Source organism: Ascaphus truei, chromosome 1 (assembly GCF_040206685.1).
Source record: "Ascaphus truei isolate aAscTru1 chromosome 1, aAscTru1.hap1, whole genome shotgun sequence".
Classification (NCBI taxonomy): domain Eukaryota; kingdom Metazoa; phylum Chordata; class Amphibia; order Anura; family Ascaphidae; genus Ascaphus; species Ascaphus truei.
In genome coordinates this window covers 440,392,565-440,408,640 of record NC_134483.1, presented here as the reverse complement: position 1 = coordinate 440,408,640, position 16,076 = coordinate 440,392,565, and the positions used below count along the sequence as shown (strand labels likewise).

At 43.4% G+C, this 16,076-nt stretch overlaps 1 protein-coding gene across 3 annotated transcripts in view; it reads left to right on the top strand.

Annotated features, from left to right (window-relative positions):
- FGF2 (fibroblast growth factor 2) overlaps positions 1-16,076 on the top strand; it is a 64,240-nt gene that overhangs the window by 15,060 nt on the left and 33,104 nt on the right. For all 3 annotated transcript variants that reach the window (XM_075615824.1, XM_075615819.1, XM_075615833.1), the window contains exon 2: positions 14,023-14,126. In XM_075615824.1, the coding sequence (XP_075471939.1) occupies positions 14,023-14,126 (104 nt within the window). The remainder of the gene's footprint in view (positions 1-14,022; positions 14,127-16,076) is intronic.

Here is a 16,076-nt window from a genome sequence, read left to right as displayed (position 1 = left end):
TCACTCAACCTAGTGATTTGGACAGCACTGGTTTAGCAGTCTCCAAAACACAGACAAATACGAGCTCGGGAAGCTAGGAGTCAGACAACAGGGCTGATTCCACACTTCAAAGTTTATTCAGTTGTGTCCCCCGACATTTATACAGAAAACCAAGAGCATGTTAATACATAACATATCATGTTTAACAATAAGAAATAACAAGTTTCTGTAGAGGTTATGTATCTGTGTCTTTGGACAAAGCATTAGTAAATCATTACATCTTGCTTGTGTTTGGCCGGCAGTTTCTACTTCTACATTACAAAGAGAAATACAGGGAATGTTTATCAAGAGCTTGCAGCTGTATTGTTTGAGACATTTTACTGCCCTTGTGCTATTGTATAAAAGACAAACTGAGAACAACAGAAGTAAATAAAGATTACAACTAGCATAGTGAGTTAATTCTCTAAGTACTGGAACAGCCCTTATAAGAAAGATAAAGCTAGCAGATTATATTAACCCTTTCAATCCCTGAGACTTGTAGAGCTGACATATAATTTTAACCCCTTCAGCTATCCAACGCCATTTTGAGTAACGCATTGTGTCGGATAACCAAGTACTGCCTGTACTATGTATGGGTATTGTTCTAAGGAAACTCACAATACAATACATTGTAAGGCTCGGTTCCCCAAGTTCTGTCCTTGAAAGTGACCGACAGGCCAGGATTTCCCGTAACGACCTATTTTAGCAAGTTGGAGTTGTCTTTGCGATAATTAGAGCTATGTTGAAACCTTGATCTGTTGGCTGCTTCTGAACTTGTGGAGATCTACTGTAAGTTATTCCTTGCGTCAGTAATGGGCAACAAGTGGTAATGAAAGAGCCGGAGATGCGGCCATCCTTTAGTTCATAATGCCTTCTGCTTTTCCTTAAGTTAGATTTACGTAATAATCCCTAAAGAACAGGGAGTTATCTGGTAATGAATACCCCAGCAATAGGAAATGAAACCTGGGGTTTAGCCAAAGATTTTTAACCTACTCTGGGTCTTGTAATCACTCACGGATATCTTTTGTTGATGAGGTCATAATAGAGGTTATTACAATGAAATGTTAAATATAATGGTATTGTTTTTTTTTTTTTTAATGCAATGACTAGGTTCTGCTGCAGCGGTGTAACTATCACCCAGGATGCCAGAGCAAGTCGCAGGGGGCGCCAGCTTCCCAAAGGGAGTTGAGACCCTCTCTCCATATTTTTGATGACCCCCCCCCCCCCAAGTAGTTACAGAGGCCCCGCGGTCTTTCCCAAAGCAATGAAACTGATTGCCAGGGAGAGAGTGGGGCCTCTGTAACACAGCAGACCCTCCTCCATGATGTCATGGCATCATGTGATGCAGGTTCGTCATGGCGACACGACTTCATGTGACACAGCAACGTCATGACGCTGTGACGTCGCCTGGGGGCCCCTTAAGAGGACGTTACTCCACTGTTCTCCTGGGCAGAATTACAGAAAATTTATACAATTATAACAGGAAGCTTGATTTGTGACTGCTATAAGGTTTTAGATTAACATTACATTTACGTAAATAATTGTACAGCAGAGTAAACTTGAAGAGTTCAACAGAAAAGACACAACATCAAAAGTCATAATACAGTATACATTTTTATATAGGCTACAACAGGGGGCTATAGGGTTTTCCAACACCAAAACATCCATACTATATAATTGTTTAAATAGATAAACACAGGCAGAAAATACTAGTAAGCGTGCTATACCAAGAAAACTCGCCTGTGTGGCTGCAAGATTCGAAACCACATCTGAAATTTGTAATGGACCCACAGTAGATATTTTGTATAGATGTGTTGGTGTGAATACATCTCTACTTCATGGTTAAGCAATATGTTTACGTTTACTTATTTACTTATTCAGTTCTGCTGACTTCTAGATGTCCTGCCTATACTGTTGATTATGTAGATGGTCTTGTACAATTTACTCATCCTTCCTTAACCATTACGAAATGTAGCTGCACAAATGGTAACTCCAGAGACGTAGGGGCCTTCTTCAATATGTTATTTATTCTTCATGCATTAAGCAGCACAGTGGTAGTATGCAGTTCATGGTGGTTGTTCACAAACCCTCTGTATCTGTGCAGCAGCGTTGACAATAAACTCATGTACTACATTAGCACAGGGTTTCCTAGAAACCCTTGTGTTCTGCGGACATCCCTAAAGGGTTCCCCTCAATTTTCAAGTCATTTGAAAATTATACCAAATACAGAAGAATTTACAATGCATCTGATCTCAGACGCGCTATTAGAGAGGGTTGGGGTTCCTTACAATGCATCTGATCTCAGACGCGCTATTAGAGAGGGTTGGGGTTCCTTACACTGCATCTGATGTCAGACGCGCTATTAGAGAGGCTTGAGGTTCCTTACACTGCATCTGACCACAGACGCGCTATTAGAGATGGTTGGGGTTCCTTACAATGCATCTGATCTCAGACGCGCTATTAGAGAGGCTTGAGGTTCCTTACACTGCATCTGACCACAGACGCGCTATTAGAGAGGGTTGGGGTTCTGCAGAATTACACAACATAATTATAGGCTTACTTAACCAAACAAAAGTTGAAAACCACTGCATTACCGGGTGACACATTCATAAACGAGAAAGCTCCTGATTCCTGCAATGTAAACATGGACGCGATCTCGCATAAGCCGTTCCTTTTCAATGAGCATCACACTTCATAAATATTCCATTTTTGGAAACTGGTAAAAGTGCTCAGAGTGTAAACGTTGTAATAAGTAAAATCAATATTTTTGTCTTCACATGACATGGAAATGGAAACTGAAACATGATGCAAAGACTGTGGCCCATATTTACTAAGCAGTCCTTCCGCACAGGAATACATATTCAAGTCAATAGACTGTAAGGTGGGTTACTGTAGAAGGCTCGTGGTAAATATGGCCCTGTCTCTCTATGAACTTATCTCTAATGGTCCTTTTCTTAAAGAAGAAAAAAAAGTCAAATGCAAAATGAACATCTGCAATCTCTCTGCCTGAACTGTATGTAGTTTGCTGTCTGCATGCTGGCCTCTAAGGCTGCGTCCCCACTAGCGCTGAGCAGGCGGCGTTTACGGCGGTTACTTACATATATAGCTATATGTAAGTCCCTGCTCACGCTGTGCGTGCGCACTCGTGCGCGGGCACACACGCTCAGCGCTTAAGTAAACAAAAACCCTATACTTTCCCGCGCGCTCAACTACCCGCAATGCCCCCCCTCTCTCACACGTGCATACATGCAGGACACCCGGCGCTCATGCTTGGAGAGCTCTCCAACAATGAGCACGCTCAGCGCCAGCGGGGACTCAGCCTAACACCGGATAAACAAAAAAGGAAGAGTGGAGGCTCCACGGATTTTATAAATGCAATAATTCATTGAAGCCAAATAAAGTGTCCAACGTTTCGGCTGTCACGGCAGCCTTTCTCAAGGGATGGCCTCTAAGGCTGTGGCCTCGCTGGCGCTGACCATGCTCATCCTTGGAGAGCGGTGACGTCACCAGCTCTCCAAGCATGAGCGCCGGGTGTCCTAGCTATTTCGCAATTGCGCGCGGGGGGGCGTTGCAGGCAAGCTGAGCACACTTTAAAGTCTCTCTCTCTTTTTTTTTTTTTTATCTAAGCGCTAAGCGTGGGTGAGTGGGGACGGGACAATTTAAATTGCCAAAACTAATCTCGGCAAGCGCTGCGCGGTCAGCATGCTCGGCACTAGCGTGGCCGCAGCCTAATCCAGACCAGAGGTGTACTCAAAACACTACATAGGGTGGTAATGCTCAGCACCTTCAATTATCTACGCCAAGGAAAGTTTTCAACCATTGCAAACTTGTAATCTGACTTGGTATAGCTTTATTTTTTTATACTGCTCAATTTCAAGGAAGGCGGGTTATGAGCACTGCAGATTAATATGCCAGAGAGTCCAGCAACACCTTGCAAAGCAATACAGCTACAATAAAGTAAGCGAAAGGACATACTATAAAACGGAGCAAGGACATTTTTTCTCCATTGTTATTCACAAATGTCTCATGCAAAAAAAAAAAAACCTGTATCTAAGGTGGCCAACAAGGTTGTGGAGTCACTTAATTACTTCTGAGGTTAGATGATTCCATTTTTTTTTTTTTTTATTATTAAGGTTTCATATAGTTCAGTTTTTCCATCTTCCTACAGTGTCTCTCCTTTTACTTTCATGACCGGAACAACACTTTATTATATAGTGTGACGCTCCAGCACACACTTAGTGGTTTTCCCTGGCGGGTGACTGGAGGCGTGGGGGCAGACTCTGCATCACGCAGTGACAAGCCTTGGAACTGAATGAATAACAATATCACCGCAACGCGCTGCACCTGGGAGACTTCCTCCGCTGGGCTCCCTTAACCCCCTTGGCTTTTGTGGGGTTAGCAGCATGCTGTTTGCGATGTGTGGCTGGACCCTCCAGCATTGAGAGGGGTTAAGTAGCTTTTTTTTTTTTTTTCTTCTTTGGCCTGGCTCCGTTTTCTTTTGCTGAACTGTAGCAGTGTTCTGCTGTATCTGCTGGAACCACTGCCAGAAACAAGAGGCTTAGCGAAGGGAGCAGACGCTCCTCAAATAGTTATATTTTCCTTTTAACACTATTTAATCGTTTTTGTAGAAGGCATTCTTGTTTTTATTGGCTAATGGTTTCCTCCGTGCAGTTCCAAAAAAATAAAAATACATTTTAACCATTGTTTTTACCAGTTTATTGAATATAATGTGTGTGTGTGTTTATCTATATGAGTGTTTTGTATTTGTGTGAGGGTATTTTGTTTATTTTTATACCCTACAGTATGTGGGATGGAATTTACCACTGCAACTACCCAAGGACATTATTCTATATCTGCCAAAGCCGCCATTCAGACCGTCTCCTGGATGAATTATACCAAACGTCCGATTCTGCAGATTTCGAATGACCCCCTAAATGTCAGGCTATGTTGTGAGAAGCTATTGAATACAAATGTGCTGTAGTATTTAGTTGCTTTGCTCACCTCAGGTGCCCTCACAAGTGGCAGAGTAGAGCAGCGTTTCACTTTATCAATGATGACTGTTGAGAGGGTAAATGTGTCTTTCTACCAGTTGTTTGGTCATAGTTGCTATTTTTGTAGAAATGTCACCGTTTTGCTGCCAGTGAGATTTTTGTTTCCCTGTCGGCGCACTGAAGCGGTTAATATAAATCCACACCTCTACCGGTACACATTGCAAATGATGTTTAATTGTATTTGGATGAGCTAGGAATCTTTTTGCAGGTAATATAGCCACTCGCATACAGATGGAAGAATCCAGGCTGCTGGGGTTTCTTTTAACCCCTTCACTGCCCGAGGGAGCAACATTGAAAGCAAAAGAGAATTTTGTAATACAATCGATTCCTTCTGCACAGCAGACAAGTGGACCAACTTGGTGGATGAGATCATTGTGTGTTCCTAGAATCCCCTGCCTTGATATCTGGCCTTCACTGTGCTTTTAACATCTGCTGTCATTTAGTTACATTAACCCTCTATAGGGTGGTCCAGTAACGGAATAGCACTTTTAGATGCCGCCGCCACCACTGTCACCACTTAGCCACTGGCCGCTTTGGCCTAGAGGTAGGTAATTAGCGTTAGAATTCGGGGTTAAGGTTTTTAGGGTAAGGGGTTTGGGTGTTTAGGGTAAGGGGTTAAGGTTTTTAGGGCAAGGAGCTCAGGTTAGGGTTTTTAGGGTAAGGAGTTTGAGGACACATTACCTGCAGTGGGAAACTGTCCCGAGAGCGAAACAACGTTGGCTGAACAGCCACATCAAAATGTCCTATACTGTCCAGCAATGCCTTGCTCTGCCATGAATTGGAAGCACTTCCGGGTCTGAATGAGTTAAACCTGTTTTCATGTGACGTACCATTATATAGAGTTTGTACGGTTTTCTTAGGTTTTACTATTGTACAATAACCCAGATGACTGATAATTAGTAGCACATGTACTAATACACTTTTTTCCCCTTCAGAGTTGGTTTTCAAGTACTTCTGTTCATTTTGATCGGGAAAAATATCAGAGGATGATCGAAAAATTACTTTCTACAAAGCTTACTGAATCCTACATTTGTGAGCTAGGTTTCTGGCTCTCATAATGGGCTATATTTCATAAGTGATGCTGCTCCATGACACACTTTTTGGTGCTGCAGGACGCCTTGCAGCCAATTTACTTTTTGCCTCAGTTTTTCAATTGACTATTTCCCTTGTAAAGCTGAATTAAGTAGAAATAGCCGTGTTAGTCCGGTAGCGATAGTGCAAAGTGAATGAGAACTTCAGTATTAGGTGATACCTTTTTTATTTGGCCGAACAATGGATATTTCCCTTGTAAATCTGTAATTGTGCATGTTAGGACATACTGTACACCACTAAAGTGAGGCAGGTACCTGAAGCCTTCATTCTTTTATGCATCATGTAGCAGTTAAACTACAGGTATCAAGATTTTGCCAGGGCCCTACAGTACAAAGGACAATATTAATTGCATAGGTTTTGGCTTCTCCACTTTTCAGAGTTATCCCTACAAACTTTAATATGCTCTACAGGCAGTCCTAGTTTTACAACGCTTCGCTTTACAACGAATGGCTTATCCAACGCTATGCCATGCATACCTATGTTCATTTTTACAATGCCAAAACGGCTTCTCCAACTCTCTTACAACGCTTTTCAAAGTTGTTTATGTGTATATTATATATATTATATAATATAATATTATATTATACTATATAATATATTATATTATTATATTTTATGTTATATTATATATATAATATAGTATATACACTATATAATTTATGTGTGTGCTGCGTATCTTATTGCCTGCATAAAATATTTGGTGTATTTTAGTGTTAAAAATGCCTTCAGGAACGGAACCTTTCATTTAAACAGTGTTCCTACGGGAAAACGTGTTTCGCTTTAAGACGTTTCGCTATCCAACGCCATTTTGAGTAACGCATTGTGTCGGATAACCGAGGACTGCCTGTATTTAGCAACCAGTACAGCCCAGCCTGGGTTAGGGGAGAACAGGTTCATTCGCAGGTGGATGTTTCATTTTGTTAGATTCATCCGTTTGAGCTTGTTTGCTGGTCCTGTGTAGTAATTCTGGCTTGGGTAAAAAAAAGGATAAAACCCCCCTCTAATATGTAAACTACACAAAACATAAACACTCCATGCATTGCTCATGATTGTCAAAGTTTCTTGTTCTTGTGAACATCAAAGACAGCTGCAGACGCCAACCTCCACCCAGCAAGTGAGGTCACAGCCACTCGCATTGTAGCGCAGTCTGAAAGGCGCAGGGGCTCCCGCACTGCCGTCTGAGTGACATCACTTGCCGGGTGGAGGTTGACGTCTGCAGCTGCCTTTGATGTTCACAAGAACAAGAAACTTTGACTATCACTAACAAAACCACACTTCTGGTGTTCACCTAAATTACTGCATTTTGACGTTTATGTTTGTTTATAAGCATTAAAAAAGCATATTAAAGCATATTTATTAGTGTAACAGGGCATGTACCATAATACCTCTCTTTCCCCCATAGTATATCTGTTATGTAAGCCTTTAGTACGTTCAACAGAATGGGAAACATTGAATATCGCCAACAAAAACAAACATAAACTGCTGTTATTTTGATGTTTATTTTTAGAAATCTTCATATTATATTGGAATATAGTACATTCAAATGTTTTATTTATTTTTTAATTTGGTTTTTAGGTTTAATTGCCCCTTTTGAAATTAGGATTTTGGGACTGGATATGCAAATGTAACCAATGGAATTATTTGAGATGCAGAAACCATTGCAGTGCAGTGTGCTGTCAATCATTACTGCTGCCACGCAAGCAGAAGTGCTCAGTTTCAAAAAAAGAAATGCTGCAAAGGGTGCACACTTAGTAATTAGAAGTAAACATTATAGAACCCAACTAGAATAATGAAAGAATATACAAATCTATCCAGCTTAGCCCAGCTACCAAAAATAAACATTTGAAACGTTTGTAATGATTGACCTTCTGATGACGCAGAACATGTTTGCTAATCAGAATCGTACGTCATTAAAAACAGATGTTGTCAAAGGAATACTATCTGGGGACTGAGCAAAATATGCCTGTGAATCCACCAAGGCTTGTACAACAGCAAAGCTGAAGGGGTCAACATTGGTACTTAAAGCTAACTTAATGTTTGAATCCAAGTACTTATTTTTATTATGTATATGTTTAAGCAGCAAAATCATTTACATGTTAAATAAAAATGAAAATACCTGCCCCTTACCCAGAGATCGTTTTTTTTTTCATCCCTAGAACCAAAAAGTGTGATAGCAGAAGAGGCATTTCCTGTCTCTTTAACAGGCTGATTGAAGCATGTGTCTTGGGGTTTTCCATGGTGTCTTTCAGAATGTCTCTTGCCACAATATGACCATACTGTACCATTTGACCGATTTTTACATGATTGAATTAAGTAATAATCCCCGAAGAACAGGGCATTACTGGCCAATAATGCCCTGGCTGGAAGAGTTGAAGGCCAAAGGCAAAGCCGAGGGACTTTAACCCAGCCAGGACATTATTGGCCAGTAATGCCCTGTTTTGAGGGGATTATTACTATTATAGGCTAAATGTAGGCTTATTTTTAATTTATTTTGACATTTTTCATAAAAAAGATACATTTTTGTAGTCATATTGATTTTTCTCAGCATGATCGTCTACATTCTTTTACTGCACATGTTTTAGTAAAAAGGAAATTGTACATACACACAGACCTCGACCTCTCTCGCTCTTCCGGCACTAACTTCCGCGGCGGTCGGGGATTCCCCTTGACCTCCGGTGGGGAGGATGAGGTGCAGGGCAGCTGGGGAAAGAGAAGCGGCGGCATTTAGGGTGATCTAGGACTTCCGTAGCAGGGCGCCGCCATCTTGCGCAAGGGTCACGCCATGTCAGGTTGCGCAGGCGCAATGCGCAGGGCTTAGGCCTCGGCCATGTTTAGCGCTTGCTTGTGGAAGCGCGCTGAGGCGGGCTCCCGCTCAGCACTGAGCCCCTACAGCCGCAATTAGAGCAGCTTTAGTAGGGGCCTGCCTACGCTTCCGCGCGCTTGCGGAAGCGTAGGTCTTAGGGGAATTTAAAATTCCCCCGCTTGCCGGCGCGACAGGCCGGTCACGTGAGCGGTTCGCCCAATGAGGGCGAACCAGCTCCGTGACGCAATTGGCCCGCCCCTGACGGCGCGCCGGGCAAGCAACCGCAAGGCCAGGGAAAGCACCCGCTTTCCCTGAGCCTCAGCACGCCAGCGGTAAGCCTGGCCGAGGCCTTACGCGGCAGCCCATAGAGACAGGTTTAGCAGGGAACTACAAGTCCCATGAGTCTGAGGAGCCTGAGACATGTGACGCATGGCAGCCAATCGCTGGATTCCGCTGGATTCCGCTGGAGACAGTTGTGACAGTTTGGAACGCTGCAAGGGTGAGGCTGTTAATGAGTTAGGAGATAGAGAGGGGAGGAGGTGCGTGTGCAGGGGTCAGTGACCCTCTGCACTAGGCCAGTATACCCCTAGGCCTCAGCTAAGGCCCTGAGTCACCACCAGTTTGTGGCTGCTGTAGGGAAAGGCCCCTTAGGTAGGGACCTTGTCCTTTTAGTGCTCAGTGACAGTTAGGGACACAGCTTCTGAAGCTGAGTGACCTGATATTCCTATTCTGGGACCAGACTATGGGACTGCCATCCGACCAACCTCTTCTGTGGAGTTCAGAATCTCGCTGAGGACCTCGTGGATCGGCGGATCCTTTTTGAAGTAGTCGGCGTGTCCGGGTGCTGGAGCGCCTGGCAGGTATTTCATAAGTGCACCAACATACCTGTACCTTACAGGCGCTGATCACGCCTTAGGGGTGCGTTCTTTGGGGACACTCAGGGGTTAAGTGACCATGGGACTGGGTCGGTACATTGGACACGGTGTGGGAATACACGGTGGTGGGTCAGCGCTTATAATGAAGGAAAGGGTTATGGTTAAACCGTGTTGATTATTATTCATGTGCATTCTGTGTAACACCTGCAGTAAAGGTTGTCAAGTTAATCTAAGAGCTGTTGTTACTATTTCCTGTCTGGGGTTATCTCATAGTATTGGGATCCTGGGCAGGTGGAGGCGCTGCCAATTACTATGTGGCAAGAGACGTACTGACGTCATAGTTGACGACTCCCCGAGACCTCCGGGCCGCCACTACCGCATACCGCATACCGCAGAAAATAATAAGTATTCTTTTTATTATAAAGTACTTGTTATGCACACAGACTCCCACAGTCCGTGTTCTTTTGGTAAAGGGTATAAGTGATACACTTGTTAAGAGGATTACTGATACAATTGTATCTAAGTGTCAGCACAAGAGACAGCAAGGTCTGTGATACACTGTTTGCAGACACATCCAGTCTGCTACACTGTCTAGTTATATACAGTGTTCATGTGCAGTCTGCTCTGATGTCTTCGTTACCTGAATACTGGTCCACAATTGTTGCTAGGGATATGTATGTAAAGCATTAGACAGGACTCCGGGCAAAAGACGTTGGCATCTGACACTTTGGCAGACACTTATTGCCTGCCAACCTGTCTGACTCGCAGCACTGGACTTGGAATTATTATTTCGTTTTAGGTCCTTGGCTGCCAGCAACATGTGTGCCCATTTGTCCCAGGACATTGTTTGACACTTGGAGTCACTACTGCACTGTGGGTGTTCATATAGCATTCACCGAGTGTCTGTTTGTTGCAGCAATACACAGCACTGATACTTACCATACATATCTTACTTACCTTTGTAATCAGCATTGTGGTTCACCAGAGGTGAGCGAAGCCTTTTAGGAGCACCTATTATACCAATAGGACTTACCTCTCCTATCCCCTTACCATATTTTAATTTCGCCCTTTGTTTAGGATCACCTCAGGTAGAGGGCTATCCATATAAACCTTATTTTACTTGAGGATTTCTCCTAATAAAATTGTTTTTAAGTTACCCATCATTACATGTTACGATTCTCCATCAGGTCCATTAGTTGCCAGTATCACCTATTCTTGAGTGCTCTCATTATAGGGGTCCTTTTCTCCCAAGTCGTTGTTCATTCATTTCCCCTGATTGTAGCACCAGTGCCTAGGCAGTAGCGAGGGTTCCCTTGTCCCGTCCCCTCCCTTCCCTTTACCCTGGTTTAGCCTACAGGTATATGCAGCACTAGTAGACCCGTCTTGGTAAAAAGGGAAAGAGGGATATATATAATGCCGGGCATTATCCGATCAGTAATGGCACAGAATTTTTGGCACCCTGCCAAGTTTTCAGCCAATCAGCTTTCAGTTCTCATTCACAAAGCGTGAGATTAGCTCTCAGACAGGGGAGGTGATTGGACAGGAGGCAGCAGCAAGGCACTGACTCCTCCCCCTCCCTGCCTGCAGAGAGCTCCGCACAGGAGATTGAGGGGAAAGGTTTGTGTGTCTGTATGTGTTTTGTGGGTATAGAGGGGCAGTAGAGTGTTTTATTGTTGGTGTGTGTCTGCTGTGTGTGTGTTTTGTGGGTGTAGAGGGGGGGCTGCAGTGTGTGTGTGTGTGTTTTTGTGGGTGGAGGAGGGGTGCAGAGTGGTGTGTTTGTGTGTCTGCAGTGTATGGGTTTACAGGGGGCTGCAGAGGGAGGGGAGGGGCTGCTGGTGTGTGTTTTTGTGGATGTAGAGGTGGCAGAGTCTGTTTTGTTGGTGCGTATGTGTCTGCAGTGTGTTTTGTGGGTGTAGAGGGGGGGCTACAGTGTGTAGGGATGGAGGAGAGCTGCAGAGTGTGTTAGTGTGTGTGTGTGTGCAGTTTTGTGGGTTTACAGAGGGCTGTAGTATGGGTTGGTGGGAGTGGGGGGGGGCTGGCGTGTGTGTGTGTGTAGAGAGAGAGTGGAGGAGGGCTGCAGTGTGTTTTTTTGTGTATAGAGGGTGGGAGGCAGATTGTGTTTGTGTATATAGAGGAGGGGTTGCTGTGTGTGTGTGTGTGTGTGTGTGTGTGTGTGTGTGTGTGTGTGTGTGTGTGTGTGTGTGTGTGTGTGTGTGTGTGTGTGTGTGTGTGTGTGTGTGTGTGTGTGTGTGTGTGTGTGTGTGTGTGTAGACGGGGCTGCGTGTATGTACAATTTCCTTTTAATAAACTTGCAGTAAAAGCATAAGAATGTAGACAATGCTGATAAAAATCAATATGACTACAAAAGTGGATCCTTTTTTATGAATTTTTTTTAAAAAAAAGCTTACATTTAGCCTATAATAGTAATAATCCCCACAGAACAGGGCATTACTGGACAATAATTATTGGCCAGTAATGCCCTGTTCTGAGGGGATTATTACTTAAATAAAGTCTGATTTTTGTTTTTTTACACTTATGTAAAAAAATATGTTATCTTGAATTTGACATTTATGGTTTCCATGGAAACTTAAAGCAGAACCTTCCTCCCCTTTAATAATAATTATTATTTTTCTTTATTAACTGGAGGCTTGCCCACAGCTTTCAGTATTCTTTGTTTTTAACCGATTCCTTATCCGCAGAGTAAGTACACTTTTTTTTTTTAGGATTATTTTCTAGGTTTGGGGTGCAGGGTTTTACTTTTTCATTCTATCTGCTTTGGAAAACACAAAGCGAGGACCATGAGAATCTGGTCATTAAACTCCTACAGATAATAGCACAGCATGGGGCTGTTGAGTTAGGGCTGCTGCACGAGCTTTCCCCACCAGCAGGGGAATCCTCCCGAGCCGGTCCCGGTACCCCTTGGCTGCACAGCTCACTACACGCTGTGTCGCGTCAGCCGCTAGGGGATACAAGAGAATTGTAATCCCTAGCTTCGACGCGTCACATGGTGTGGCTGTGAGCCAATGAGGAGGGGAGGCTTCGGGAGAAGGGGAGGCTTCGGGGAGCGGGGAGGAGTGTGGAGTGCCTACCTCTGTCTCTGTGTGTGTGAGAGAGTGCCTGCGTGTGTGTATGAGTGCCTGCGTGTGTGTATGACTGTGTGTGTGTGTTACTTCAATCAGCAGCTCCAGCCCGAGCCCGTGGAGGGAGGGGGGGTAGAGTAGCGGGTCCCTCCGCTCAAGCCTCCCACTCCCGCCCACCTCCCGCTCCGGCTCCCGCTCCCTACAGACCGCATATCGCGGTCTGTGTATGTCAGCGCCCCACCTGTCTGCAGTGCGGGAGCGCTGACAGAGGGAGCGGGGCCTTAGCCTTAGTAGTACAGAATGAAAGCACTGATTTGATATATTGCATCATATAATCAAACCTAAAATACCATAAGTATCATCTACTATCTCTTTTGGAAAGTTGTTTGTCTGTTTGCTATGGATTTGGACACCTCTTAAGATATCGTAATCAAATTTTGCATGATGGTTCCTGAGATCAAAGAGCAGTTTTTTGTGTCTGTTTGGATACGATTCACAAATTACATCACTGGTGACATCAGCAATGACATAACTGATGATATCACAAATGACATGATCCCATCACACTACCCCCAAGCTATCACTTAATCTTGGTCACTCTAAAAATCCAATATGCAACATTAGCAAAAATACAGGCGCAGCCAAGTTCTTCAAGAGTGCCCGGTGATTGTTTGGGACGAGAGTACAATATCCCACAAACACGCATTAGAGGCTCTCGATCAAACACTTCAGGACCTCGGCGGCAATGAAACTATTATGGGTGGAGTTGTTGTTTTGTTTTAGCGAGGGATTTCTCATTAAGAAACGAAAAAACTAAACTCTCCAGTTATAAATCCAATGTATTTTTTTGTTTCTTAGAATTCCCGAGCAACGGCGGTACTTTCAGCTAGTAAATATATAATGGAGATATGGCATACCTTTTTTTTGCCAGGGCCCTACTGTTTAATGTGGGGTGGTACAGGACAGGAACAATGCTTTAGAACTGTGGCAGCAGTGGAACGTGCTGCATTGTGCATCACCTAGTTTGGTAAAATGTACTTTTTATGTAACTCAAAATGTATGAGTATGAAAAACTTATTCTGTTTTTATTTTCTTTCTTGCAGTTAAATTGCAACTACAAGCAGAGGATCGGGGAGTGGTGACAATCAAAGGAATTAGTGCAAATCGCTACCTTGCCATGAAAGAAGATGGCAGATTAATAGCCTTGGTAAGTATCGCTTGAAAATTGTGGTCTGTACAATCGTCTGCTGGTCATATGGCTTATAGTGCAAAAGTAGGCAGCTAGTAAGGGTGACCCTACTGTGCCCTGAAGCTCTGCTTCATGCCAGCTGTGCCAATGTTGGCTCTTTGAGGGTTGTATGGGTGATAACTTGGGCAACTCTTTTTTTCCAGCAATCATTAACTCATTATTTCTGTAAAACAAATTCGTTGAACGATTCGCATAAATAAATAGGGTTTCAAAATAAAAAGTGGTCTTACATTTATGCAGTGATTGGGGCTGATTAGTTAAACATCTAAAAATGTCCAAACTGGCAGAACTCTCATTTTAACCACAAAACAAATGATATCAACTTCAAATCTTGTATCACTGTCATTATTTTATTTTGACCCTACACAAGACATAACTTTAAAGCAGGGTGGCCAACTCCAGTCCTCAAGGGCCACCAATCGGTCATGTTGTTTAGATATCCCAGCTTCAGCACAGTTGGTGCAGTTATAATGACTGAGCCACCTGTGCTGAAGCAGGGATATCCTGAAAATCTGACCTGTTGGTGGCCCTTGAGGACTGGAGTTGGCCACCCTGCTTTAAGGAAGTAGAGAAGTACCCTCTTGTACCATCATCTGCTGGCATGAAAAACCTCTGTGCCCCATTCATACTACCCGCTCTTACCATTTCTTTAGTGTACATTACAATTGGTAGTTGTACAAATGGTATATGACCATGATCTTTAAAAGTTCTAACTCAACAATATATTACATTGATGGCTCTATATAAATAAAAAAAAGATATACATTTTTGATATTGTTGCCAATCTGTTGATCCCATCACACCAATTGCTATTACTCTAAGGCCTCGGGCATGGTGCCTCGGGCCGCGCTGATCCGCGCTCCTGCTCTACCTCGCCTGCTCAAACGGGAGCTTTTTTGTGTCCTGGCAGGTGAGGCAGTGAGCGTGCTTTGGGGGCGGGGCGGGGCGAAGGTGTGTCGTAGGTGGAACGGAGGCGTGGCGGGAGGCGGGGTAAGTCCCTCGCTCCCATTGCAGAAGATTCGTGGATGGCGGTGCAGCTGCCTGGGAAAAAATGCGTGGGACCAAACTTGCAGGATACTGGATACAAAAAAGATTTATTGGCACATAAAAACAGCAACAGCAAATACTCTGACGCGTTTCAGCCGCAACGGGCCTTTGTCAAAGAGTAAAGTATACACGACACACATAATATTTAAATAGACACAATTCCCTCCTCCTATGATGACGTATCGGCGCTCTCTACCTATGAGAGTCAATCCGCCCCCTCTCTGACAGGGACGCTGAGTAATAGCAGCACTGAGAACAGCTGATGCCTCTAAACAAGCAGGAATCACGGGGAGACATAGACACTTTTACTCCCCTGTGACGTGACGGCTGAGCCACCAATGAAAGCTCTCAATCTAGTTGTTACTGAGCTTAACTAATTGCCTGCTAGAAACGATAATACATGACAGGGTCAGGAAACAAATGGGTACTATATACACACACAGTATATGGAAACAATATGGAAGAATTATGCCTTTCACATTATTTGTAAATAAAGGTACAGGGTTCCGAGTAAAAACAAGGAGCCCTGAATTCCAGCAACTGTTTACCGAAACCTGTGTGACAATAAAACTCACTCCAACCTGAAGTGATCTGAAAATTAAAAACAAAATGCTGAATATTGGTTCATCACAATGTATTACAACTTATAATAACTGGCAAAAGATATATATATATAAAGATTGGTATCTTATCATACAATTTATCAATCAAATGCACTTATAAATAATAAAGAACACATATTTGTAATAATAATAATATGTAGACAAAGCACAAAAATGAACAGATACCTATACCAATAACCATCTAGGACTCCTAAATGATGAATAATACCTATCCATTGGATACTATTCATATAATGTT